This window comes from Hibiscus syriacus, unplaced genomic scaffold (genome assembly GCF_006381635.1).
Source record: "Hibiscus syriacus cultivar Baekdansim isolate YM2019G1 unplaced genomic scaffold, ASM638163v2 tig00117056_pilon, whole genome shotgun sequence".
In the NCBI taxonomy this organism is placed as follows: Eukaryota; Viridiplantae; Streptophyta; class Magnoliopsida; order Malvales; family Malvaceae; genus Hibiscus; species Hibiscus syriacus.
In genome coordinates, this window is record NW_024063539.1 from 4512283 (window position 1) to 4539907 (window position 27625).

Genomic DNA, 27625 nt, shown 5'->3' on the forward strand with positions numbered 1-27625 from the left:
TTTGAGTCTTTTTTGGATGATATTTCTTTTGTCAATGTGGCTAGCTATCTCTTTCGTGGGTTGTTTTTTGGGGTTCCCACTTTGAGCATCCACGTTCATGGAAATAACACATTCATGCACATCCATTTCTTTTTGAGTGTGGACTAAGGTGAAAGAAAGGGTCAAAGGAACCCCTTTGATGGGGCAGTACCCCCATCAGTATACCAAATAAAGCCCTCGAAGGTCAATTGGAGCAGTTACAATGGTCAATCGCCCATGTTATTTGAGAAGATGGTAATGGAATCTTTAGGTAGACGATGGGATTGTAGGTTTTTAATAATTATTAAAAACCTTTGCTTAAATCACATTCTTAAGCTGAATATTGCTCTCTGTACACTCTTCGTGAGGGGTTCCTTTTGACTATCCCCTTCAATTGGGGGTTAAATTTTTAGAAAGGAAAAGCAACGAAAAATTACAGATAGATGGGAGCTATTCAGCTCCTGTGTCCTCCGCAGATTTTTTTCAATAATTATTTCTCATTCTTATATCCTCATTACAATTGTGTTTTAATATAAGTAAATGTTATATTAATATTTTTAATTTCACCAATCAAACACATCACCATTATCGACCATGTCAAAATCATATACACAAATATAACATGCATACTAATAGGCCATACTTATATATCACTTCCGAGTTTATTAAAATGTGTGATATTTATATTATGATTACTTCATCTACTGGTTTATGTCATGTTTCTCATGTATTGAATTATAACCCTTTGTTTATTATCTTTAATGAATAAATAAAAATAAAAAATTCGACCACTCAAATGTTAAATTGCATTGCCTGATACAAAAGAATGTGCGTCGCTATAATTTTTATTTTTCAATTAACGGACAAATACAACAATCGCCAATTTGGAAACACAATAGCTATGTTAACAAATTACAACACTGACTAATGGGGAGGGGGGAGTGAACGAAGGTTTTGTAAAACAATTCTCTAAATAATACTAAAAGCAAGTCCATCAGTCCATATACATATATCTAATTTGAGTTTGAATCCCTACCATTTGGGCCAAGAAACAATTATTTTTTTCATCATCCTTTTCATTCATCTTCAGTGTCAAGTGATGCAAACGAAAATGGCTGAAAATTGTAACCTTCTCCTTCGTAGAACTTACCCTGAAACTCTACCCAATGAAGCCTCAACGCGTGTAAGAATGCGCTGAGAGTTTCCATCACTAACAACACACCAACCGTTGCGCATATAAATACAAATAGACCGATGATAAGAATGATGATATTGTTGAATCTGCGAAAATCAGATGAAAGTAATTAGCATTTTTGTTTCAATTCAAAGTACTTACTAATTTGAGAGAAAAGTAAACTACTTACCCCCAGGCCAAAAGTAAAACCTTGTCATAGAATACACTTGACAACTCTGAATGTGCTAGGCTGTGAAAAAGTAAAATCAAACAAATCAGATGCATTCAAGAGCAAGGCAAAACAATGAATTGGTCCGATTCGGAAAAATAAAAAACCTACTTAACCGACAACCAACCGACTTTTGATTATTACCAAAATAACCTACCTAAGAGCCCATAACCGCAGATATGACGCTGTATTTGACACTGCTCCAAGCACAAATTCAATTGTGTGTATAAGTTGGTGAACAAAGATTTCACTGAACTGAAACTCTTCATGGCTACTGGAACCATGATGCAGTTCCGTTTCATTAGAATCATCGAAGCTAGTGTCTAATAGTGCATAGGATTGACCACGGTGCCTCTACATCAATGAGAAATGATATTGTAAAGAATATGATAGAAGAATCGGAAAGCAATTAATTTTAAAGGCAAGGGCTAACTATGAAAGGTATAGGGAAAAAGAGTGTTGTCCACATACTTCAACACGTTGCTTCTTTAAAAGAAAAGGCTTTGGAAATAACATCCATGGTACAGAAACTAGAGCCGCTAGCAGTAATAAAATCTGTCAATAAATATAAAAAATCCATAAAATTTGATGTCAAATAGCGCAAGGGAAAGCATTCACAAAGTTATAAGTATATGAAGTAAACCTGGAGAAACTTCTGACCGAAGAAAAGCTGGTTTTCACCAAGATCGTCTGTAGGACTCAAGAACATATATATCATCACATGATAAAGATCAGCTTGCGAGCCAGTGCACCATTTCACAACTATGAGGAGAGACAAGTAGCCGAACAAACTGTTCAGAAATATCATTTGGGGAAGAAATTGGTGCCTAAATGGTTTCATTGCGTAAACATGTTAGTACAAATCACTATATTTTTGTTAAGGCAACCAACACAAGCATATTTTCGAAGAAAACCAACACAAACAAACTTTGCTTGTTTTCGCAGGGCACAGCAAGCCACAAGTATGTTCCTCGCACGTAATTATAAAAAGAATTAAAGTGAGGTTTGATGACACTTTTGTGATAGTCATTACAATGTTGCCCTCTTTTTCAGTTTCATTTTTTTTCTCTGGCTAAACTTCTTACCAATTAAATGGAGATAAGCATTTTATCAAGTATTCAACAAAATGAATAATTGTGGCTCACCGAATGTTGAGTTCATTTCCATAAAATTTAGCATTAAAGTAGCTCAAAATGATTCCAAGATTCATCTGAGCTACTCCAAGCAAAATTGACATCTTCATCTTCATTGAGTTAAGAAATGGTAGTTCACTCCGAGTACCATGCCATTTAGGATCCACACCAAAAGGATAAGTGGCACGCACTTTTACAAAACCTGCTGTAGAAGCATCTCTACAATGCCAAGAGGTGAATGTAAATAATTCAGAAAGGAGAACAAAAATATTTGTCGGTTCTCCCAATATACTCTTATCATACAGACAAGTACCTACCGGCAAGAAGGATCACGGCATCCATAAGCAGAGGGCCCAAACAATTCAAACGGGACCGAAAAAAATTCATTGTATAACAATCCTGTGTAGATTGAGAATAATGCCATCATCATGATAACATAGCGACCCCCAAAAATCATTTCAGTGATGTCTCCAAGTTTCTGTTTTTGGTGGTAAGAAAATAAAAATAAAATAAGTACAAGAAACAGTACAATTACCAAGAACATGAAGCACATTGCCAAGATAACCAGGAAGCTATTCACCATTTACCTGAGTAGAAAATTTTGTTTCTCTGATTATGAAATATGATGCTGCCAAAAGCAGGCATATACCATGACCCCAGTCACCAAACATAACAGCAAAAAGGAAAGGGAATGTGATGATTGTGAATACACCAGGATTTGCTTCCTGATATTTTGCAATCCTGCAATAATATTAACTTCAGGTCAATTCTTTTCCATGATAACTTCGTTTAGAAATGGCATGAATAGGCCAGAGCAGTAGAATATCTAAGCAAAAAAGAAAATGTCTCTTCTATGACCAAGGAATCCACAGTCAGGACAGAGTTTGCCAGATACAAGACAATAGAATTTCAACATAGCCAGTTTATTTCCTTGAATGAAATAGCAGCAACTATCAAATGGACTGACCCATAAGCATCCACGATTTCTTGAAAAGCAGAAGTAAATTTGTTGGTTTGGAAATAGGTAGGAGGTGAATCCTTTGTCAGGAGAACATGAAATATGGTCCCAATTTGTGAGTTGCTGTCAACAGTTGCCCGCTGTAACACATTTTGAATCTGCAAAATCAAGCTAGATGATTAGTTTTTCATTTTTCATCTTGGTTACTGCAACTAAGCAGGAATGCTATGCGGCAGAGAAGAAAGGATTGCAGATTCATAAGAAAAACAGACCTTGTTTGTAGCAAAAACAGGGCACCAACCTTCTGCAACAAGACATTTTCTTGTAATATCTATGCTGAGCATGTTCAAAGTGTGATAAATGGATTTTTCTTTCTTCACCTACATAAATTAGAAAAAATGTTCGGTGAGTTAAGAAAAAAGCACAGAGTTCAAAGGAACTTAATAGAAAACTGTAAGTTAAGAGTGGTTTTGCATTAGGCCATTTTGAGTTTAGGTCATTTCAAGTTCGGATAAATTTATGAAAAATGTAACCATTTTATCATGCTTTTAGAGTTCGGATTCAGGTTTCATACTCGGGCAATTTCAGGGTCAGATTTTCTTGAGTTTGGTTTTTTAGATAGGTTTCGGGGTTCATTACACGACCTCTTAAGGTTAAAGCCAGCCACAGAAACTGACGAGTAATTATGTAGATATGTTAAGATATAGAAACATATGCCTTGAAAAAAGAAGGAATAAAATCAATTTCAACAAACCAAATGGCTCCACTGCTCAAAGTGATAGGCAATTGTCTGTAACAAGTTGATCTGGTGCACAAGTCCAACATCAATAGTAGTTTTAAGCTCTTCAAGCCTTCCAGATACCTACATATGAGAGAGGTTAAATATTCAGCCCTTTATTTGACAATAACATAACACTGAGATATAGGCCAAAAATTAAGAACTCTTAATGAGCAAAGTACTAGTTTCAGCATATAGATTGACTGATTGATGCCATTATACCATAATTGTTTCATCCCCAAACCCTATACACACACACACAAGATAGACGTAGAAGCAATGAAAGAAAGTAACAACAAACGGCTTGCACTATCCTTCAGCTTCAAATTCCATTTATATGTGACTCCTGATTTTCCCCAATGTCAAATGAATATGAAGCATACCTCTGCAATGATCTGATATTGTTTGCCTAGATCTTCTGTGAATGGGTATCTGTTTGCTCCAAAAGTTTCACAAATTTTCACTACTTTGTTCTTCACGGTTTCACCAGAATAGAAGACAACAAAAACGTTTTTCTCAGCCTGAAATTGCGAAAACAAAATGGTAAAGATCTCTCATCTCTGAACATAAAACAGATGCAAAACAAGCATGATCAACTGGAGACGATTTCAGGAATACATGTTACATACAGAAGTTGCAAACTGATGTCATACAAACAAATCTAATGAGTAAAGACAGAAGTAAAAACAAAATTAAGCACAGATAGAACCTTCTCCCCAGATGCAGGATCAGTCACAGGACCTTCAACTACAGATTGCTTCAAGAAGACATTCCCTCTGGTAGCCCGAAATAGAATTCTTTCAAAAGCAAATGATTTCCCTCTAGGGATAATACCACTGACATATCCCAGCTTAACTTGGTTTGATGGATCAGTGACCATTTCCTACAAAAATAAACACCTTAAGCAACAGTAAAGAGGAATAAAAGGCATCACATAAAAATAATGTAGAAAATGAACCAGCTGAAAATATACTTGCTCCAATAATAATGGACTGTCAATGGATCCTTCACCCCTTTGCTGAGCTTCAACTTCTCTCTGCTTAGCTGCAGCACGGTTCTGAGCCGAGTGAAAAAACTCATTGCCCTGAAATAAGAAAACAATACCACTTCAACCATTACGGAATCATAAGGCTCCTTGTTTAAGTTACAAAGAAAGTTGATAATTCAATTATATGGAACAGAGAAATAAAAAATTTCATGTCTACTGCCTAAAGAAAGGTGCTAAAGCCCATCGTACAGGAGAGGTAAAAAGAAATATTCACTTCTACAGCCTTAAAAAACAGAGAAATGAAAGAAATGTCAGTGTACCTTCTGGACAACGAGCTTATATTCTATTAGTTCATTATAACTATGTTGCAACTTCTCATGATTTGCATTCATCTCTATCAACTCGGCTTCAAGCTCTCCAAGTTTCACCTAGAAATAGCACATATAAAGTAGTGTTTCTGTATAACAAATTAAATGTTAACCCAAAGACTCCATTATTACCTCTAAGTTATCTAAATCAACATCGTCACTCATTGCAGATCTGACCGAGGGTGATAAACCAGCCTTCGTCATCTGTTCCTTGAAGAAACGTAGCTTGCGTGCCATTTCGCCGCATCTCTTGATCTGCACAATATGGAAACATATTGAAGTACAAGAAATCTCCTAAAATTAACTATAAGTTAGCATTTATCGCAAGCATTTAGAAGATTTAATAAGACCACTATGAATTGATATCTAGGTAGTGTTTCTTATCTAACATTAAACTAAATTCCTCAAATCAATGTTTTAATTCCAAATATGTAAATTCTCTAAGGATGAAGATTTCAAATCAGGATTCAAACGTCCATTTGAGAAAGAATCTAATGGAAAAATAAATTAAAATTGTAAAATATAAAGGTTGACCTGTGTAGCATATGTTCGTTGGAACGTGCTCTTCTCTGAATTAAGCTGCAAGAAAAAGTATAAAAGAAAAGGTGGACGTAAAACACATTAAATCTAAATCTAAAGATTTTTCAACGATAATTCAAAAAAAGAAAAAAATCAATAAATTGGAAGAAACTAACGTCTTTGAATTGAAAGAGGCCGAGATCACCGAGATAAGAAATGGATCGATGAGATGATTCAACCGGAATGATGAGTTGCACCAATTGCATTGGCTCCGACCTCAGCAGATCCATCGTCGGACGTTGTGTTACCCCTCCCATTTATTATAAAAATCTAAAGAATTCCTAAAAACCTGTTATTACGTTTACTTGTAAAAATAGATCTACATAAAAAATAGTGATTAATGTAAGAAGGATTTTGTAGCCGGAGAAAATTCGCCGGAGATCGATCCTCAAGCGACTCACGACTACGGTTGAATGGGGATTTTTCTTCTTCTTCTTTTTTTACCCCCCCCCCCCGTTTATAATGTTTCCGTTTCACCGTCACTTTCACGCGCGTGTTTTTTTGGAGTGGACGGTAAGGAAACTAGGAAATTTGAAATGGAATGAAAATTGAAATTTTGAATACAGCGTCGTTTTAAGGTAATCTCATTCATTGTTTAAGGGTAAATTACACCATATGGTCACTAATGTTTCCATAACCTTTTCACTATTGAAGTTTGAAAAATTATGTTATGGTCACTCTGTAATTAGTTTTTATTGATGACATGACACGTTAAAAAGATTGATATCTAATTTAATCCTATACCATAACTAAAAATCAATTTAATTTTTTAATAATAATTAAAAAATATCTAAAAATACAGTATATATTTATATAATTTGAAAAGTAAAATTAAAAAAATATGAAATTAAAAAAATATAATAAAATGAAAAGAAATAATAAAAAACGTGATTGTTTAACAAAATTTTAGAAAACCGTTGAAGATATTTAATATTTAACCCCTTAAATATATATATATATATTACATATAGATATTTTTAGAATTTTTATTTATAGATAGAAAATTTGTTAAAGAATTAAATTGATGTTTTAACTCTAATTTAAGGTCAAATTAGATATTAGTTCTTTTTATTAATATGACACTTCATCAACCTTACAGGAATTAAAAGTGATTATTTGTGATAAATTATTAATTTAATGATCAAATCAAATGTTATCCTTTTTTTGTTAACTTAATCTAACGGGAGTTAATGACGGAGTGAAAGTGATCATCTTATAATAATCGTTAATATAAGTTATCGTTTTATGACAAATAACAATGTTAGTGACTATAACTTACTTCTTTAAATTTTAATTATAAATGGATAAATTTACATAAATACTAGTAACCATAGGGTGTAGTTTACCCTTGTTTAAATCACGCTTCTTTATCTTTGTGGAGCGTACCACCGGGACCAAGCTATGCCTAGTCGCGGGGATATATTTTTTTGTTAAAAATATATGTAGGTAAATTTTAAATTAGAGTTTTTTTATTTTAATTTATTTTGAATTTACTCTTCTATTTTCTATAATTAATTATATTTTATCTTCCTTAACTTTTTTTTTGGGTTGAAAAAAAGTAAATGGGCCGCCTAGCTTCCCGTTTTATCCACTATCAGCATATCCTCGGCTTCTTTAGGGCATTCTTCCAGAAAATTGGAATCTTCATGGTGTTTCCACATCTGCTTGGCGACGAAATCGGCAACTCGATTGGCCTCTCTAGGTACGTGATGCAGTTCTACAAGCCAGTTCTTCTTAAGCATTTTCTCAATGTGTTGCAGAATGGTAAATTTCATGTGTGTGCTTGATCTATTCTTTATTAGATTGATAGCTTCACTATTGTCTGTTTCTAAAATCACGCTCCTCTCTCCCCTCAACCAAGCGATTCGTAATCCCTCATGGATTCCCCATAAATCTGCTTCTAAAATAGAACAGATCCCTATCTTTTTCCCAAAACCCCACCACCAATTACCATTGTAGTCCCTTGCAACAACCCCACACATAACTTCTCCATTGATCTGTCTTTTGGTTTCATCTGTGTTTATTTTGCAGTAATTGATTGTTGGTTTTTGCCATTTGCATCGATCATTATCTCTAATATGTATACTTCTAGCATTTGTAGTCTCAAAATTCTGTAAATCTTGGATCAGTCTACTAGCTTGTTGGATAATCGAATCCCTTTCAATCATCTCAGGATCGAAAATCATTTGATTTCTTCTCTTCCATATGTACCAGATTACTGAGCTGAAAAAACTTGGCCAATCCGCGATTCTTGGCGATGGGGACTGAGTTTCTTCAAGGTTTTCAATGATCCAGTCCTTGAGGCTACAGTTCAGAAACCTGTCTATCTTCTGGGGATCGATCAGGCCAGTCCATATTGCCATTGAATTAGGGCAGTACCTTAGCAAGTGATTATTATCTTCAACTTCATAATTGCACATAGGGCAACTTGCATCCATAGTCATATCTCTTCGAGCTCTTTCCAAGTTAGTCAAAATTCTATTTCTTCCAATTAGCCATAGGAAAGTTTTGACTCTGGGAATGTTTTTGTGCTTTGCTATGATGCCCCAAATCTTATCTTCCATATCATTATTAATATTTGCAATCCACTTATATGCAGATTTAACTGTGAATACCCTATTCTCCGAGGGAATCCATCCTAGGGAGTCTTCAATGTTCTCATCCACTGGAGGGGGGTGGCTTTTAGCATATTAATGGCTTGAGACTGCAGCAACAATGTAAGTTTGTTCTAATCCCAGTTTCCATTTTGGTTAATCAATTCCTTTACTTTTGACTTGTCATTTTCCACCTCCAACGGTTGGTTGCAAAATCTGGACAGAGGACCATTATGATCAAGCCATATGTCATGCCAGAAGCTAATATGATTACCATTTTCAACATTCCAACAAATTTTCTGCTTGAATTTAGTCCACAATGAGCATATGTAATTCCATAAAGGTGATCATCCCCTTTTTTTGAAGCTCTTCAGGTAGAATTTCTTTCATTTTGTATTTGCTTCTCATTACCTGCACCCATAAAAGATCAGTTCGGTTAGTAAGTTTGTAAGCTATTTTAAAAATAAAGACCTCATTTTGGAATCTAAGGTTTTTTAATCCTTGACCCCCTCATTTAATAGGTTTACAAAGATTGTCCCAGTTCACAAGGTGTACTCCCTTTTGCTCATTCAAGTTTCCCCAAATGAAATTTCTTGTAAGTCTTTCAAGCTCATTACAAGTTCCTTTGGGGATTAAAATTGATTGCATGGTTTATGCAGGGATCGAGTTGAGAACAACCTTGGCAAGAATGATTCTTCCAGCTAGTGATAAAGAGTTAGCTTTCCACCCTGTCAATTTGTCCTTCACTCTTTGGTTGATGTTGTTGTATGTTCGTTTATTAATTCTGTTGTGCAGCAGGGGAACTCCCAGGTAATTTCCAAGGTTCTCAATCTCCTTGATGCCATCAAATTAGAAATAATGGTTCTGGTCTGGGCATTGACATTTTTGGAGTAGTATATATTAGATTTCTCGAGGCTAACTTTCTGTCTCGAGGTATTGCAGAATTTGTTGAGTGCGTTCTGGATAATTCCAATTTAAGTGTTGTTAACTTCCGCAAATAATATGAGGTCATCTGCAAAAAAAAGGTGAGATATGTCAGGTCTATTTCTAGATAATTTAATAGGTTTCCACCTCCCTTGATTTACTATTAAAGCAATCTCTTGAGCTAATCTTTCCATTCAGATGACAAAGAGATAAGGTGAAAGAGGGTCTCCTTGTCTAATACCCCTGGAAGGCTGAAAGGGTTCAGTAAGTTCCCCATTCCAATTAATTTGAATAATACTAGAAGTAATGCAGTTCATAATTGCCATAATAATTTTATTTGGTAGCCTCATCCTTTCGATGTTGCCTTTAATAAAAGGCCACTATAATCTGTCATAAGTTTTTTCAAGGTCTAGTTTGATGGCCAACCACCCTATTTTACCTTTCTTCTTCTTCATCGAATGGATCACTTCTTGATCAAGGATAATATTGTCAGTAATAACCCTGCCCGGGATAAAACTAGTTTGACTGTTGGAAATCATAGTAGGGAGAATAGGCTTAAGACGGTTGGCAATAACTTTAGTAATTATTTTATAGATCACTTGGCAAAGACTTATAGGTATAAACTGGTTTATTCTCTCAGGCTTAGGCACCTTAGGGAGTAAAACAAGACTAGTTCTATTTAAGGCTTCCTCAATCTTACCACCATTAAGGCACTTCTTGATAAGAGAACAAACTTTTTCTCCAACTATATCCCAATTCTTTTGAAAGAAATTTGCATGGAATCCATCAATTCGGGGCGCTTTGAGAGGACCCATACTGAAAAGGGCTTCTTTGATCTCATTGTTCTCAAACGGTCTATCAAGCCAATTCCAATGATCCCGAGTTAAGTTAAGAAAAGGCTTATTATTATCAAGAGAATGTCTGATCAAAGGGTCACTAGTGAACAACTTCTCATAATAATCCTTGACATGATTTTTGGGCATATCTTGATCCTCACACCAAGTGTCAGAATTCGTTTTGAGGGTTTTAATCAACTTTCTTTTACCTTTGGTGATCGCATATGAGTGAAAATACTTAGTGTTATTTTCTTCGTGGTTAATCCATTTACATCTAGCCCTTTGAGCCCAAAGTAATTCTTCCTGTCTCAAAATAGTGTCAAGTTCAGTTTTGAGTTCTGACTCAAGGGCTGTCAATTTGGTTGAACTATATCTGCGAAGAGCTTTGTCAATACCTTTCAGTCTAGCAATATTTTTTTTCTTTTGATTGATTCTACCAAAAACCTCACTATTCCAAATTTTAATACTATACTTAAAGTGATTGAGACTGTCTATAAGACCATCTTTCTTAACCCATTCTTCTTTAAGAAAATTCCCAAAGTCAGAATGATCCATCCAAGCAACCAAAAATCTAAAAGGTCTATTAATATTCCCATTGAGGTTATTCATAGTCTGAAGAAGAATGGGACAATGGTCAGACCCAAGTCTATTAAGATGATGAACAATAGTGGTAGGGTAGAGCTCAATCCACTTCAAATTAGTAATGCACCTATCGAGACGTTGCCAATGATTACCTCGACGCCAAGTAAAATCATCCCCTTGGTAACTAACTTCAAGCAATTTATTATTAAATATAAAATCCTGAAAATACTTACTCCCACCTATGTACCGAATACTTCCACTAATTCTCTCTTCAGGTCTAATAATGCAATTGAAATCCCCTTCTAGGATCCAGGGCTCATCATTACTAGGCTTGATATTATCCAGAAAATCCCATAATTTAAATCGAATATTAGGGTTGGGGCTAGCATAAACAACTATAAAATAGTTCCAATCGTTATTATTGAGCCCTCTAAAACGAGTATGAACATACTGATTAGTGACGCTTAAAATCTTCACTTCTACTGAGTTATCCCAAAGCACCCAGATACCACCGCTATGCCCATGCGCTTCAATTCTGAAAGAGTTATTGTAACCCATGTTGTTGACAATACTATCAGCTCTTTTACCACTCGTGTGAGTTTCCATCAAAGCAATAATATTAGGCTTGTGCATAATAACACATTCCTTAAAATTTCTTTTAAAAGAAGGTTTCACAACCCCTTGTGTGTTCCAAAATAAGAAATTCATAGAAATGAAGCTAGGATTGGTTACTATGAGACGAATCCTTTTTCTTCTGAACAGATTCTTGTATATGGCTCTGATCATCATGATCTAATATTTAAATTTGATCGGTTGTAGATGTGTTGTTGTAAGGCGGGGCTAAATTCTTCGAGTTCATAGTATTCTCTTCGATTTATTCTGAAAGAAAAGGAATATTAGGGTTATTAGGACTTTTGGGCTTTCTGACTTTAAGACCTTTCTTTGCAATGATAGAGATAGGATTTGGCTTCTTGTTAAAATTCCATCTAGATTTAGGATTATGATTGTTGTTGTCCTCTTAAATGGTTATAGTTGTGTGTGAGCCATTTCCCCCCTGAACTTTGTGTTTTTTGATTTGGGCGTTATCCTTAGCCATGATCTGAATTCCTCCTATGTTCAGGTCCTTAGGTTGATCTTTATCTTCCATCGTTCCTCCATCAGAAGTGGGACCATCAATAAAATTGGTATTCTTAATTTCAGGGTTGGTGGGGTTATCTCTCATTTGGGTTTGATTAGCTTTTCCTTCTGCCTGGATTAAAATGTATTGGTTTCTCATTTTATCTTTATCCCTCATCCTATTTCTTGTCTGAGTACCTGGAGCATTCTGTTTTGTAGTAGGTTTTGGAGTAGCAGTCCTATTTATATGTTGGTCTTCTCTATTTTTATCGTTGGGACCTTCCTCCAAATGACTTCCATCGAGAGGGGCAAATCTGGAGCCTTGATTAGTCATTTCTTCTGCTTCTCTGTTTTGACTTTGAGTTCTATTGCTTCTTCCTCTTGGTTGAACCACCATCTAAGGGCCAAAAGGGTTATCTTTACTGTTATATGTACTTGATTATTTTTCTATTGTATTGACAGGGTTAATGATCTCTATTTATTTCTCTTCCTGGTTTATTTGGCAGGTTTCTCTAGCATGCCCGTAGGTTCCACATTTGAAGCAAATTTGTTGCAGACCTTCATATTCAATGTTTTGGATAAAGTCATCTATTCCCACGCATAGAATCAGAGGTTTGTTAAGGTCAATAACAACTACAATTCTCGTAAATTTTCTTATTTCTCCAACTTTGGTATTGTAGTCTATTTTGATGACTCTTCCAATCATGTTTGCAATCGTTCTAATAAGAATAGTATTATAATACCTGTAGGGTAAACCAGGTATGCGTATCCAAGCAATAACCTGAGATGGGTGCTTTTCAGAGGTAGTGAAGTTTCTTGACCATGGTTGAACTGTTAGGTAACTTCCATAAATCATCCATGGTACATCTGTAAGAACTCTTGAGTAATCCTCAAGATTTTCAAATTTCACAAGAAAATAGTCATTATCAAGATCAATCAAATTGAAGTTTCCTATAGGTTTCCATAAAGCATAGATCATGCTCATCAACGCTTTGTAACCTATCTTCTTTCCCAACAGTCTAGTGATAATAACCTGTTTCAAGTTTTGATCAATCAAATCATGTATACGATTAGAGAAAGCAATTTTAGGATAGTCGCCAGAAATATCCATGGTAACATCTCCTTCTTGGATGACTAACTCTTTTGCATGCATCTTAACAGGGAGTTCATATTCATCACCAAACCACTTGCATCCATAACAGCATATGAGATCTTTTCGGAACTCTTTGGACGTTTTTTAGCCGCCTCATCATCATCTTGGGATTCATCTTCTATTTGCATGATATTTGATGGCTGACTAGATTCATCATCTTTCGTTAAACTATCTCAATTCTTCACTTTATTAGTGGCTCTCAGTTGTTCTTGTTCTTGCTCGCTCTCTTTGCTCATCTTTTTCTTAAGATAGAATGCACGTGGACGTGTTGAACTCATGTATTGTCACAACCACGGCTAGGAACCAAATTGAGTCGATCAAGTGGCGACAATGACACACACATGCCAGGGAGTAGGTTCACCACTTTCATCTTCCTTACCTTTTATAATTAGTGAATTTGAGTAACTTATAATGATTTCATTGTCATAAATTTGTAAGTCAAACTCTAGTATAAAAAATAAAATTCAAATTTGACTGAAGTTTATAATATTTCAATCAAATATTTTTAACTAAATTTAAATTATAAACTATATATTTAGATAATTTATTTAAAAATAAAATAAAAAAGCATAAATATAATATCAATAAAATATATTAAATGTTAAAAAACTATTTAAATATATATATATAACTATTTAAATATTAAATGTGTTGAAAAGTCAATAATTTGCCAATTGCTTTCAAAACTTTCGGTGAAAAGTTGGAAAAAATTAAATGCACCAAATGGATTTGGTGCAAAGGTCAAAAGTTACTGCAATTTGTTGAAAAAATGAAAGGAAAAATTACATAATTTAGTCCCTGTACTTTAGGGTATTTATAAATTTAGTCCTTAAGCTTCAACTATAAATACCCTAACCTATTTAGCTTCAAAATCATCTCAAATCATTATAGCTTTCTCCCAATACTAGAGAATTTAGAGAGTTTTCTTGAGAGTTATTTTCTCCCTTTTATCAAGAGAAAATTATAATTGTTTTCTCCTTGTTAGATCGAGAGAAGTTGTAATTCCTATTTTCTCATAGTGAAATTCTTCTACCGTTGCCCATGGTTTTTACCCTATATTATTTAGGGGTTTTCAACGTAAATTTTGTGTCTTCTTTATCTTCATTTTATTTTCTCAAATTATCAATTGCGATTTTACTCTATCCGATAACCGTATTCCGCAACAATTGGTATCATAGCCAGATCTGAGTGTGTAATATCTACTTATTGTCTTTGTGGTTGCCACCAAAAGGTGGATCCTCCAACAGAAGAAAGTAAGAAGATATTACTCATTCTTTGAAGGTTCCAAAGAACTATTCACAATTGTGAAATAATGGGAGCTATCCGTAATAAAAGCTATGGATCGTTATGAACCTGTCTCGGGATGATCTGTGTATAGTTGCAATGATCATGCCTTAGAGATTGTTGGCGTGGGAACCATCAAATTGAAGATATATGACGGAAAAATTAAAGTTGTTTGAGATGTACGACACGTGAAAGGCTTGAAGAAAAATTTATTATCCTACGGATTGTTGGATAATAATGCGAGCAAGATTGAAACACGAAAATGAATCATGAAGGTGTTCCGTGGAGCGCTTATTGTGATGAAAGGCGAAAAGATAGCAACAAACTTGTACATGCTGAATGGTGAGACTTTGCTAGAAGCAGAAGCCTCTGTTGCCACATGTAGTTTAGATTTTGCAATGATATAGCATCAGAAACTTGGACACATGTCAGAATAAGGAATGAAAGTCCTTGTGGAGCAAAAGCTACTTCTAGGCTTAACAAATGTATCACTTACTTTGTGAGAGCATTACATTACAAGTAAGCAGCACCGGTTGAAATTTAACACATCAAATTCTAGAGGCAAAAGTGTTCTAGAATTGGTTAACTCTAACGTATGGCAAGCACCAGTTACATCCCTAGACGGAGTAAAATACTTTGTCTCATTTATTGATGAATACTCCAAGAGATGTTGGGTGTACCCTATTAAGAAGAAGTCAGATATGTTTTCAACTTTTAAAAACTTCAAAGCGCGAGTGGAACTTGATTCTGGAAATAAGATCAAGTGTTTCATAACAGATAATAGAGGAGAATACACAAGTGAATAATTTGATGACTTTTGCAGTAAAGAAGGCATTAAAAGATAGTTCACAGTGGCGAACACTCCTCAACAAAATGGAGTGACAGAGCGGATGAACAGAACCTTATTAGAAAGAACAAGAGCAATGTTGATGGCTGCAGACCTAGAAAAATCATTTTGGGTAGAAGCAGTCAGTACTGCCTGTTATTTGGTGAATCGAGCTCCATCAACTGCAATAGAGCTGAAGACACCAATGGAAATGTGGACTGGTAAACCATTTGATTATTCAAACCTCCATATTTTTGGAAGTATTGTGTACATGATGTACAACTCCCAAGAAATTTCAAACTTCGATAAAAAATCCAAGAAATGCAAATTCTTGGGGTATGTTGATGGTGTAAAGGGGTATCGCTTGTGGGATCCCATTGCCTGCAAAGTGATCATCAGCAGGGATGTTATCTTTGTAGAAGATAAACTACAAAGAAAAGAAGACGATAATAGCACTAAAAAGTCATGGACTACTCAGATACATGTGGAAAAGGAGTTTGAACAAAGAGATTCTTCTGAAGCAGAACCAATACATGATGAACAAGAACTAGAGAGTTTTGAAGCTCCAACCACTCGTAAATCAGATCGTGTGAGAAGACGTCACAATTGACACTCAGATTATGTTATAGAAGGAAATATTGCATACTTCCTTTTAACAGAGGACGGTGAGCCATCAACATACCATGAGACAATAAATAGCTCAGATACTTCACTGTGATGATGGTGATGCAAGAAGAAATCGAAGCCCTTCATAAAAATAATACATGGGACATTGTGCCACTACCACAAGGAATGAAACCAATTGGTAACAAATGGGTTTTCAAAATTAAGCAAAATGGTGACAATCAAGTTGAGAGGTATCGTGCAAGACTGGTAGTCAAAGGATATGCTCAAAAAGAATGTATTGATTTCAATGAAATATTTTATCTTATGGTTTGACTAAGAATAGTTCGAGTAGTTTTGGCAATGTGTGCTATATTGAACTTACATCTAGAGCAACTAGATATTAAAACAACTTTTCTTCATGAAAATCTTGAAGAAGAGATTTATATGCTCCAGCCAGAAGGTTTTGAAGAATAAGAAAAGAAGAACTTGGTTTGCAGGTTGAACAATCTCTGTACAGTCTAAAGCAGGCGCCGAGGTATTGGTATAAGAGATTTGATTCCTTCATTATGTGCCTTGGATACAATAGACTTAATGCAGACCCTTGTGCTTATTGCAAGAGGTTTGGTGATAATGATTTTGTTATATTGCTATTGTATGTGAATGACATGTTGGTTGTAGGACCCAACAAAGATTATATTAAAGAATTGAAGGCACAACTGGATAGGGAATTTGAAATGAAGGACTTGGGATCATCAAACAAGATTCTAGGGATGCAAATTCACCGAGACAGAGGTAATAGGAAGATTTGGCTTTCACAAAAGAATTACTTGTAGAAGATCTTGTCACGATTCAACATGCAATATTGTAAGCCAATTTCTACCCCTCTTCCTATTAACTTCAAATTATCCTCCAGTATGAGTCATGGCAGTGAAGAAGAGAGGATGGAGATGTCTCGAGTATCGTATACATCGGCAGTGAGAAGTTTAATGTTAGTTATGATATGTACAAGACCAGACATTGCACAAGCAGTGGAAGTGGTTAGTTGGTCCATGGCAACCCAGGAAAAGAGCATTGGAATACAGTAAAGAGGATCATGAGATATATCAAAGGGACCTCAAATATTGCATTATGTTACGAAGGATCAAACTTACTAATAAATGGGTATGTAGATTCTGATTATGCAGGGGATTTGGATAAAAACAAATCTACTACATGATATGTGTTCAAAGTTGCTGGTGAAGCTGTAAGCTGGGTTTCAAAATTGCAGTCAGTTGTGGCAGAATATATAGCAACTACCCAAGCCAGTAAAGAAACAATCTGGTTGAAGATGTTATTAGAGGAGCTTAGGCACAATCAAGAGTATGTATCTCTATTTTGTGACAGTCAAAGCGCCTTGCATCTAGCAAGGAATCCAGCATTTCATTCAAGGACAAAGCACATACGAGTTCAGTTCCATTTCATTCGTGAAAAGGTAGAAGAATTGACTGTAGATATGCAGAAGATCCATACCAAAGACAACACAACAGATTTCATGATGAAGGCGATCAATGCTGATAAATTTACTTGGTGTCGATCCTCTTGTGGCATGTCAAAGACGTAAGCAACATGATGGTACAAGGTAGAAAGAATGGTGTGAAGATATGATTGTTCCAATCAAATCATCAAGTGGGAGATTGTTGAAAAGTCAGCAATTTGCCAATTGTTTTCAAAACTTTCGGTGGAAAGTTGGAAAAAATTAAATGCACCGAATGGATTTAGTGCTGTTGAGTTAATTGATCGACGGAATCGACCAAGAGGGGGTGAATTAGCAATAAAAAATTTTGGTGAAAGATTTTGAAAAAAATGAAAAATATTTGCGCAGCGATTTAGAGTGGTTCAACTTTCTCAACCAGAGTCTACGTCTACTACCTTAGCTATCCACACTAAGGATTTTCCACAAATTTACTAATTTGTCTTTCTTTTGAGGATAAAGAGTAACCTTACAAATCCCTCAAGAATTATACCCCAAATTCTTGAGAACACTCTCTCCCAAAGAGAACAATATAAATTTTGCAAACTTACAAGAAAATCCTCATAAGGAAAGATGTTTGCACAATTTTAGAATAAATAAAGAACACTCAAGAATAATACAATTAAGTGCAAGTAGTGTTCTTGAAAGCAAAATGAATATTGAATGAAAAATCGGCTTGAAATGCTCAAACATGAGGTTTGATGATTTCTCTTTGATTCTCTCTTTATTCTTGATAATTGTTGTTGATCAATGGCTCCTAAGCTTGTTTAAATACACATTGGATCACTTCTAAATGTTGGGGATCATTAGTGGAGTCAATAGATTTGTTATTGTGTGAAAACAATTAGTAAAACAGTTGGGAATGTATGGTCCATCAATGCATAGGCAATGGCATCGGTACACTATGTGTAAAATTCAAATATTTCGACCATTGAAAGACTTAGTGCATTGGTCATCGATGCATAAAATACATTCGATGTTTCAAATAAGCCTAGAGTGCATCGATGCATGGTATGTGCATCGATGCATAAAATACATTCGATGCTCAAATTATTTAGGAGTGCATCGATGCATGCCTTGTGCATCGGTACACAAAATGAATTCGAAATTCAATTTATTCAAGGGTGCATCGATGCATTATATAGTGCATCGGTACACTACTCTGAAAAAATTGATGTTTGGCTCTTTTTTTGTTCGAAATACTTTGTGAAAATTGTTTCAAAAATATTTTAAGATTAAAACACAATTTTATACTTTAGTAAGGATTTGCAATTGATCTTTTAAAGAGTTAAAGTAATATCTTGAAATTCGAGTAAATTGATTCGAATATACTTAGAAAATGATTTCTAAAATCTTAAAATTTATTTATACTTAATTTGTTATATCGAAACATAAAAAATGTTTTCAACAATCTCCCCCTTTTTGATATTACAAAACATTTGAGTAATTTTAAGATTTTTCAAGAAAATCATTTTTGAGATCAATTTTGAAATATTAATCCCCCTTACTATAACACGTCTTCTCCCCCCTTTTTGTTAAATCAAAAAGACTCCTAAAACATTTTGAAACAAGGGTTTTGAAAACTCAGCCAATTGATATTTAGAAATTTAAAACCGTAAGTTGCTAAGATCACAATCAAGAGAAACATTAGCCATAAGTTTCATAATATTCATAAACAATGTGTAATGGTAAAATTGGTCATATTGCAACTAACATGTAAATGATGCAAAAACGAAATAAACATTTAGCTTATAAATTCTAACAAACCAAATATATATATTAAGTTCAAACATCCAATCATCCAACAAATTTAAACATCCAAAATAAAAACAACAAAATGTTTCATAATTCAAAGTTTTGAGTTTGGGGTTCAATTTTAAGCAAACTAAGGCAAGATAGGTCTAGTTGTCCATAGTAGGATCGGGAGGAGGAGGATAATATGCTCGGACTTCGAGTGTGAGAGCATCCATACGTTCACGCATCTCCCGTTGAAACTTAGTCAGTTGAGACTCCATGGAAGCAAACCTTAGATCAAATAACTCCATAAATGTTTGAAAATATGGAGGCATTTGTTCCTCTTGCTGTGTCGATTTCGGTGTCGGAGAATCATCTTCGGGTATGACCTCGTCAATATCTTGCATAAGCTGTTGAAGCTCTGGATCGTCATCAGTTGCCGGTGTCGTAGGAGGTGAAGCTCGTGAAGAGCTAGCTACCGAAATTTGCTCAGTGGGACGATAAACCCATTGGCCAGTTTCCTTATCCTAATTACATCCCGCTTTCTTTAAGGAAGTGAAATTAATTTGGTTTTGAAGAGGGATAAGAATATCAAGATTGACCCTAAGATCGAGGTTGATAAACAAGTTATTGAGAATACAACCGTAAACTAAGGCTTCTATATTCTTATAAGGGACATTGTTTACGGTATCTACTAACTCACTAAAAATGATCTGTGGCAAATTGATTTTCTTGTTATGTTGGATACAATGTATCCAACATATGTCTATTTTCCTAAGGGAGGGGTACCTATCTCTGGATGGTCGAAACCACCAAGAGATTAACAAATGTAGGAATCGATCGTGATGAGATGATAAGGTACTAACGCTATCCTTAGACTTATAAGGAGATTCCACGGTTTTCTTTTCATTATATAAACCTGTGTTATCTAGTCCAAATTGAGTAGCGAATGTGTCAGAGTCAATAAAAATGAATTGTCCTAAAGGAAAGGATCGAATTCCTATGGTTGTGGATCGACGCTCGTTTTGGACACATACCGCATTGGAATAGAAGATGCGTAATATTTGTTGATAAACAATAGGTTTGAGTTTAAAGAGGTTATCAAACTTCCATGATTTAAGAGTATGAAGATATTGGAAATGCATATCTTCCATAGCTTGGATCGAAGGGATATGCTCTTCTTGAATTTTGTATGACTCAAAACAAGTGTGGTACCTATGGTAGAGATCCTGTCTACGACCAGGTACGTTGAAACATGAGTTCAGAATGGTTATATTTGGGTCATTTGGATTTGGATTAGGTGGAGGAATAGGAGGTCGGTTTTGGTTTGAGCGACTAGACGATGTCCTAGGTCGTTTGGGATTAGACATGGTTTAAGATCGGAATGGAATAGGTAACTTGCAAATTTAAGAACATGTATGCAATATAATCAATCCCAAAACTCAATTGAGTCCGCAATATTTTAAGGTTCTCAAAATCGAATCCTAATGGGCAAAGTTTTGAAAACTATTTGGAAAGTAATATTTGAAGATTATAAGATGTATAGTGTTTAGGGGTGTGCAAATCCGGGTACCCGGATTTTCGGGTACCCGATTTTCGGGTACCCGGAACTTCCGGGTCGACGATTTCTCAGCCCGTGTCCCGACCCGGATGTTATGGGTACTCGGTAATCGGGTACCCGGATTTTGCGGGTACCCGGTTTTTAATTTTTTATTTTCAAATTATTAATTTAAAAAAATATATACACAAATTTAAATATTCGAAACTTCAAATTACATACTCTAATATCCGAAAATAAAATTTAAAAGTTCAAAATACAAATTATAATAATCCATAATATAAATAATTTATTATATTTTATATAATTATATATAAAAAAATAAAAAAAAATAAAAACTAACCGGGTACTCGGGTAACCGAGTACCCAGAAAAACTAGATTTTGTGACCCGGGCCCGACCCGGGAAATGTCAGGCCAGGTAATTTTTTTGAGAATTACTCGATTTTTTTAGATCCGGGTCGGCGGGTCGGGTCAACCGGGTCGGGTAATTTTGCACACCCCTAATAGTGTTCATAAAAGCAACACAATTAAAAACGTTAATGAAAATAGAGATTTTCGAAAATAATTTTTTTTATTTCAAAAAATTTAGAAAATGTTTGAAAGATTGTGTGTTTTAGATAAAATTGATTGTAAAAATCAATTTCAAAACACTAAACAATCAATGCTCGATAATTTGTTCAACCTAGAACTAATCAAGACTAGTCCTAAGTTTAAAAAATAATAAAACAGGGGTTTTTGAAATATTACCTTGAAAATTTCGAATTTTGTGAGAATGAGATATTGTTTGCACTTGATTGATGATAGAAGTAGGATTAGGAATTGAAGAGCAGTTGGATTTCAACTTTAAAGCATTGTTTTTTAAGCAAATATGAGATTAGGGTGAGAGAGGGATGAATGACACACGGTTGAGAGTGTTTGGGGTTTTAAAAGAATAAAAAATAGGGGTTTAAACCCAAAAACACGACGGGTATATCGATGCACAACAGAGTGCATCGATGCACATTCAAGACGTGCATCGGTGCACCTTCATGGTGAATCGATGCACATTCAAGGGATGCATCGATGCACTAGGTAGTGTATCGATGCATTAAGCACAAAAATGTCAAAAATCCATTTTAAACACTTAAAAATGCTAAATTAATTAGCTCTAGTGGTATTGATAACTCATATATTGAAAATTAACTATGTTCAGTAAATTAAATCAAATCATTAAACTACATTTGAACATATAATTAATTCTCACTAAGAAATATAAACTCCCCCTAACTAATAGCAAAGAATGCAATCAAAAGAGTTATTTTTATAAACATTTTCCAAAAACTAATTAAAAGTGCTAAACTTATTTTAAACACTGAGTCAAGGTAGGTTGGTCAAACCTAATTCTCTCCTAAGTGTCCAAAATCTTTCTTTATCTAAAGGTTTTGTAAAGATATCCGCTAATTGGTGCAAAGTATCAATATATTCTTTAGTGACATGATATCTAATGAAATGATGTCTAATATCAATATGCTTAGTTCTAGAGTGTTGGATGGGATTTTTGGTGAGACAAATAGCACTAGTATTGTCACGCTTGATAGGTATGGTACCTACTTCAATTCCATAATCAAAAAGTTGTTGTTTTATCCATAAAACTTGTGCACAACAACTACCTGCTGAAATGTATTCCGCTTCAGTGGTAGATAATGCAACACAATTTTGTTTCTTTGAAAACCAAGAAATCAACATATTTTCTAGGAATTGGCAAGTACCGGATGTGCTTTTCCTATCTATTTTGCATCCTCCATAATCCGCATAAGAGAAGGCATGCAAGCTAAAATTAGAGTCTCTAGGATACCAAAGTCCTAAACTAGGAGTGTCCTTAAGGTATCTAAAGATCCTCTTAACGGCTAGTAAATGTGATTCCTTAGGGCATGATTAAAATCTAGCACATAAGCAAACAATAAACATAATGTCCGGTCTACTTGCGGTTAGATAAAGCAAAGATCCAATCATTGACCTATAAAATTTAACCTCCACACATTTACCTCCTTTATCTTTGCCAAGTTTTGTTGATGAGCTCATTGGAGTGGAATGAGGTTTCCCATTTTCCAGTCCAAACTTCTTGAGCTTATCCTTGACGTACTTAGCTTGATTGAAGAAGATGACATCTTTTCTTTGCTTGATTTGGAGTCCCAAGAAAAATGAGAGTTCCCCCCATCATGTTCATCTCGAATTCACTCTGCATTAGCTTAGAAAATTCATGGCAAAGAACATCATTAGTAGAACCAAATATTATATCATCAACATAAATTTGAACTACTAATAAATCTTTGCCTTTATTCTCTAAAAACAATGTAGTGTCAACCTTCCCTTTTGAAAAGCCTTTTTCAATTAAAAAATTTGACAATCTTTCATACCAAGCTCTAGGAGCTTATTTTAAACCATAAAGCGCTTTTGTCAATTTAAAAACATGATCTGAAAATTTTGAATCTTCAAAACCAGGAGGTTGTTCCACATAAACTTCTTCTTTTATAAAACCATTTAAAAATGCACTTTTAACATCTATTTGATACAGTTTAAATTCATTGAAACATGCAAATGCTAATATCATTCTAATTGCTTCCATCCTAGCTACGGAGCGTATGTTTCATCATAGTCTATGCCCTTTTCTTGAGTATAGCCTTGAGCAACAAGTCTATCCTTGTTTCTCACTATATTACCACTTTCATCAAGCTTATTCCTAAATACCCATCTAGTACCTACAATAGATTTATTACTAGGCCTTTAAACTAATATACATACTTTACTTCTCTCGAATTGATTTAATTCTTCTTGCATAGCCATAATCCAATGTTCATATTTTAATGCTTCTTTGATGTTCTTAGGCTCTATGCATGAAATAAATGCAACATAATTACAAATATTTCTAAGAGAAGATCGAGTTGTTACCCCTTTGGATGGATCACCTATTATTTTACCATCCTTGACATAGTTGTATTCCCTTGGGTAAGAGACTTCCCTTTCTTCAATGGTTGGATTCTCGAGAGGATCTTGAGTTTCCTCATATTTCATTTCTTCCTTTGATGATGGTTTTCCAACGTCATGTCTAACGTCATTTATGTTTATAATACCTACATCATCATTCACACAAGAATCCTTCCTCGAAAAGGGATTATCATCGAAAACAACATGTATAGACTCTTCTACAACTAAAGTTCTTTTATTAAATACTCGATAAGCTTTAAAACTTAAGGAATAACCTAGAAAAATTCCTTCATCACTTTCAACATCAAATTTTCCACCGTTGTTTAAAACAAAACATTTACATCCAAAAGGATAAAAATAGCTAATGTTAGGCTTTTTATTTTTGATAAGTTCATATGAAGTTTTCTTCAAAATAGGCCTAATCATTACTCGATTAATAACATAACAAGTGGTATTTGTGGCTTTCGCCCAAAAATATTTTGGCAAATTGTTTTCACAAAGCATGGTTCTAGCCATTTCTTCTAAAGTTCGATTTTTTCTCTCAACAACTCCATTTTGTTGAGGGGTTCTAGGTGCTAAAAATTATGGCTAATACTATTAGAATTACAAAACTCAATAAATCCAAGATTTTCAAATTCAGTTCCATGATCAATTCTAACACTAGTGATAGAGTAACCTTTTTCATTTTGGATTATTTTTGAAAATGTAATGAAATGTTCTAATGCTTCATCTTTTGTACTTAAAAATAAAACCCAAGTATATCTAGAATATTCATCTACCAAGACAAATGCATATTGTTTTCCACCCAAGCTAGTAGTTCTAGATGCCCCAAAAAGATCTAAATGAATCAATTGTAATACTCTGCTAGTGGATACGTCATTAATGGATTTAAAAGAAACTCGCTTTTGTTTTCCTTTAGCACAAGCATCACAGATTTTATCATTATCAAATTTTAGTTTAGGCAACTCTCGAACTAAATCTCCTTGAATTAACCGTTGTAAAACACTCATACTAGCATGTCTTAGTCTCCTATGCCATAACCAACTGTCATGCTCATCCTTAGCAACTAGGCATAAATTAGTCATATCAATATAATTTAAATGCACCATGTATATGTTTCCTATTCTATGACTAACAAGCATAATCTGATTAGATGTAATGTCAATGACTTTACAACCATTAGTTTCAAACATGACATTGTATCCCTTATCGCATAGTTGACTAATACTCAATAGATTATGCTTTAATCCATTCACATATAAAACATTTTAAATTTGTATGGAAGAGGTATTACCTATAGTACATATACCTTCAATGTGACCTTTTGAGTTATCAGCAAAAGTCACATCTCCTCTATTTTTGTCGTTAAGCTCTATGAAGCGGCTCATGCCTCTGGTCATGTGTCTTGAGCATCCACTATCAAGGTACCATGAATTTGAATTTGTTTCTCATTCCTCATAGCAATGCTCTTTTTCCTACAAACATAGATTAATTTCTGATTTTTGGTACCCAAATCTTTTTGGGTCCATATTCATTAGTTTCCAAAATCCTAGTCCCCTTAGGTATCCATTTATATATGATATCCTTATCTTTAGTAGTAATGAGTTCTTTAGGAACCCATATACTTCTAACGATTTTTTTATTAGAGGTTCTTCGGGGACCTCTATGATTATAGTTTTTAAAACATTTTCTAACAAAGTTGGATTTTGAACTTTCTCTATTTTCAAAATGTTTTGTTCCAACTTTATTAAATGAAGCTTTAAGATCATCAATTTATTTTTGATGATCATCATTTACTCTTGAAAGTAAGTTATGCAAATCGGTGTTTTTCTTTTCAAATTCATCTAATTTGATTTGCAATTCTTTGATCTTACTTTCAAGATCATTGTTGTTTTGGACATAAGACTATTTTCATTTTTTCAATTTTAAAATAACATTTTTTATTTTGAAAATAAAGTCTTATAATTCGAATCCAACCCATTATACTCCTCTAATAACTCATCATAAGATAAATCATCTGAATTAAATGAGTTAGAGGTTACCTGAGAGTTTTCCCCGATGGCCATTAAGCACAAGTTAGCAACTTCTTGTTCCTCTTCATCGGAACCTTCTTCATCGCTCCATGTATAATTCGAATCCAACCCATTATACTCCTCTAATAACTCATCATAAGATAAATCATCTGAATTAAATGAGTTAGAGGTTACCTGAGAGTTTTCCCCGATGGCCATTAAGCACAAGTTAGCAACTTCTTGTTCCTCTTCATCGGAACCTTCTTCATCGCTCCATGTAACTACATGAGCCTTGTGCTTCTTTTTGGATTGACCATTTTTCTTCAATTGCGGGCAATCGTATTTGACATGACCTGGCTTTTTGCATACATAGAAAATGATAAGGTCTTTCTCCTTCGGTTCATTTTTGAAGCCTTCGGTTCATTAAATTTTCTTCCTCTGTTGGGCCTCATTAATTTTCTGAACCGTTTGGCAAATAATGTCATTTCCTCGTCATCGTCATCTTAATCACTTTCATCTTTTGTAGATTTGAGAGCAACTCTTACGTTCTTCTTTTTCTCCTTCTCTTTTGGCATCTGTCAATATTCTCGAGGTCTAACTCATCTTGAAGCATCATTTCTTGTGTGAGGAGAGAACCAATCAACTCATCAAAAGTTAAGGACTTTAAGTTCTTAGCCTCGATGATTGTCGTCTTCTTTGATTGTCAAGCTTTTGGAAGAGAGTAAATTAACTTCCTAACAAGCTTCTCGTTTGGTATGATCTCTCCATATAATTTGAGACCATTGAATCTTTGAAAATCTATCCGTCATAACTTTAATATCTTTATCCGGATTTATCCTGAAATTTTCGTAGCTATGAGTTAAAAGACTAATTTTAGATTCTTTTACCTCGTTTGTGCCTTCATGAGTGACTTGTAGTTTATCCATATTTTTTTGGCGGTTGTAAGATGAAATTCTTCCTTATTCATCCAGTCCAAGAGCACAAAATATAATATGGATAGCTTTTGAGTTGAGCTGGAACATTCTTGTCTCTCCTTTACTCCATAATCTTGGATGAGTAGAGGGTTTGATGTATTCGTCTATGATATTCTATGCTCCCATGTTAATTGCTTGAATGAAATACATAGTTCTATTCTTTCAATAAGCGTAATTAGCTCAATTGAATAAAGGAGGCTTGTTGACAGGCATTGAATCGAGACCAGAGTCAAAGTTTGAAGTAGAGGCCATTGATGACTTGATTATCGATGTAACTCATCCCGAATCTACTCAAGAGGCAATTAAACCTTCAAATAAGTCAAGCTCTGATACCAATTGTTGAGTTAATTGATCGACGAAATCGGCCAAGAGGGGGTTAATTGGCAATAAAAATTTTGGTGGAAGCTTTTGCAGAAAATGAAAAATATTTGTGCAACGATTTAGAGTGGTTCGACTTTCTCAACCAAAGTCTACGTCCACTACCTTAGCTATCCACTCAGGATTTTCCACAAATTCACTAATTTGTCTTTCTTTTGAAGACAAAGAGTAACCTTACAAATCCCTCAAGAATTATACCCCAAATTCTTGATAACACTCTCTCTCAAAGAGAACAATACAAATTTTGCAAACTTACAAGAAATCCTCACAAGGAAAGATGTTTGCACAATTATAGAATAAAGAAAGAACACTCAAGAATAATATAATTAAGTGCAAGTAATGTTCTTG

At 34.5% G+C, this 27625-nt stretch overlaps 2 protein-coding genes across 2 annotated transcripts; both read right to left on the bottom strand.

Annotated features, from left to right (window-relative positions):
- Positions 1–997: 997 nt before the first annotated feature.
- On the bottom strand, positions 998–6645 carry LOC120197808 (V-type proton ATPase subunit a3-like). Its single transcript, XM_039199204.1, has 18 exons — positions 6342–6645; positions 6181–6225; positions 5779–5901; positions 5599–5706; positions 5264–5374; positions 5000–5173; positions 4674–4811; positions 4267–4374; positions 3785–3892; positions 3522–3670; positions 3142–3295; positions 2872–3032; positions 2567–2773; positions 2065–2248; positions 1893–1976; positions 1579–1775; positions 1383–1442; positions 998–1299 (listed from the first exon to the last, which is right to left on the bottom strand). The coding sequence occupies exons 1-18, from the start codon at positions 6480–6482 to the stop codon at positions 1095–1097; spliced, it is 2457 nt and encodes an 818-aa protein (XP_039055135.1). The 5' UTR covers positions 6483–6645; the 3' UTR covers positions 998–1094.
- A 6110-nt stretch (positions 6646–12755) lies between these two features.
- Positions 12756–13430, bottom strand: LOC120198431. Its single transcript, XM_039199783.1, has one exon. The coding sequence runs from the start codon at positions 13428–13430 to the stop codon at positions 12756–12758; it is 675 nt and encodes a 224-aa protein (XP_039055714.1).
- Between the last annotated feature and the right edge of the window lie 14195 nt (positions 13431–27625).

What these genes read in the sequence shown, in the direction of transcription:
- LOC120197808 (XM_039199204.1), bottom strand. Translation starts at nt 6,482, where the DNA reads ATGGGAGGGGTAACACAACGTCCGACGATGGATCTGCTGAGGTCGGAG. An exon ending in GCCTCTTTCAATTCAAAGAC is followed by an intron (nt 6,226 to 6,341) that starts GTTAGTTTCTTC and finishes TTTTTCTTGCAG; the next exon opens with CTTAATTCAGAGAAGAGCAC. An exon ending in TTGAGCAGTGGAGCCATTTG is followed by an intron (nt 3,893 to 4,266) that starts GTTTGTTGAAAT and finishes TAATTTATGTAG; the next exon opens with GTGAAGAAAGAAAAATCCAT.
- LOC120198431 (XM_039199783.1), bottom strand. Translation starts at nt 13,430, where the DNA reads ATGCATGCAAAAGAGTTAGTCATCCAAGAAGGAGATGTTACCATGGAT.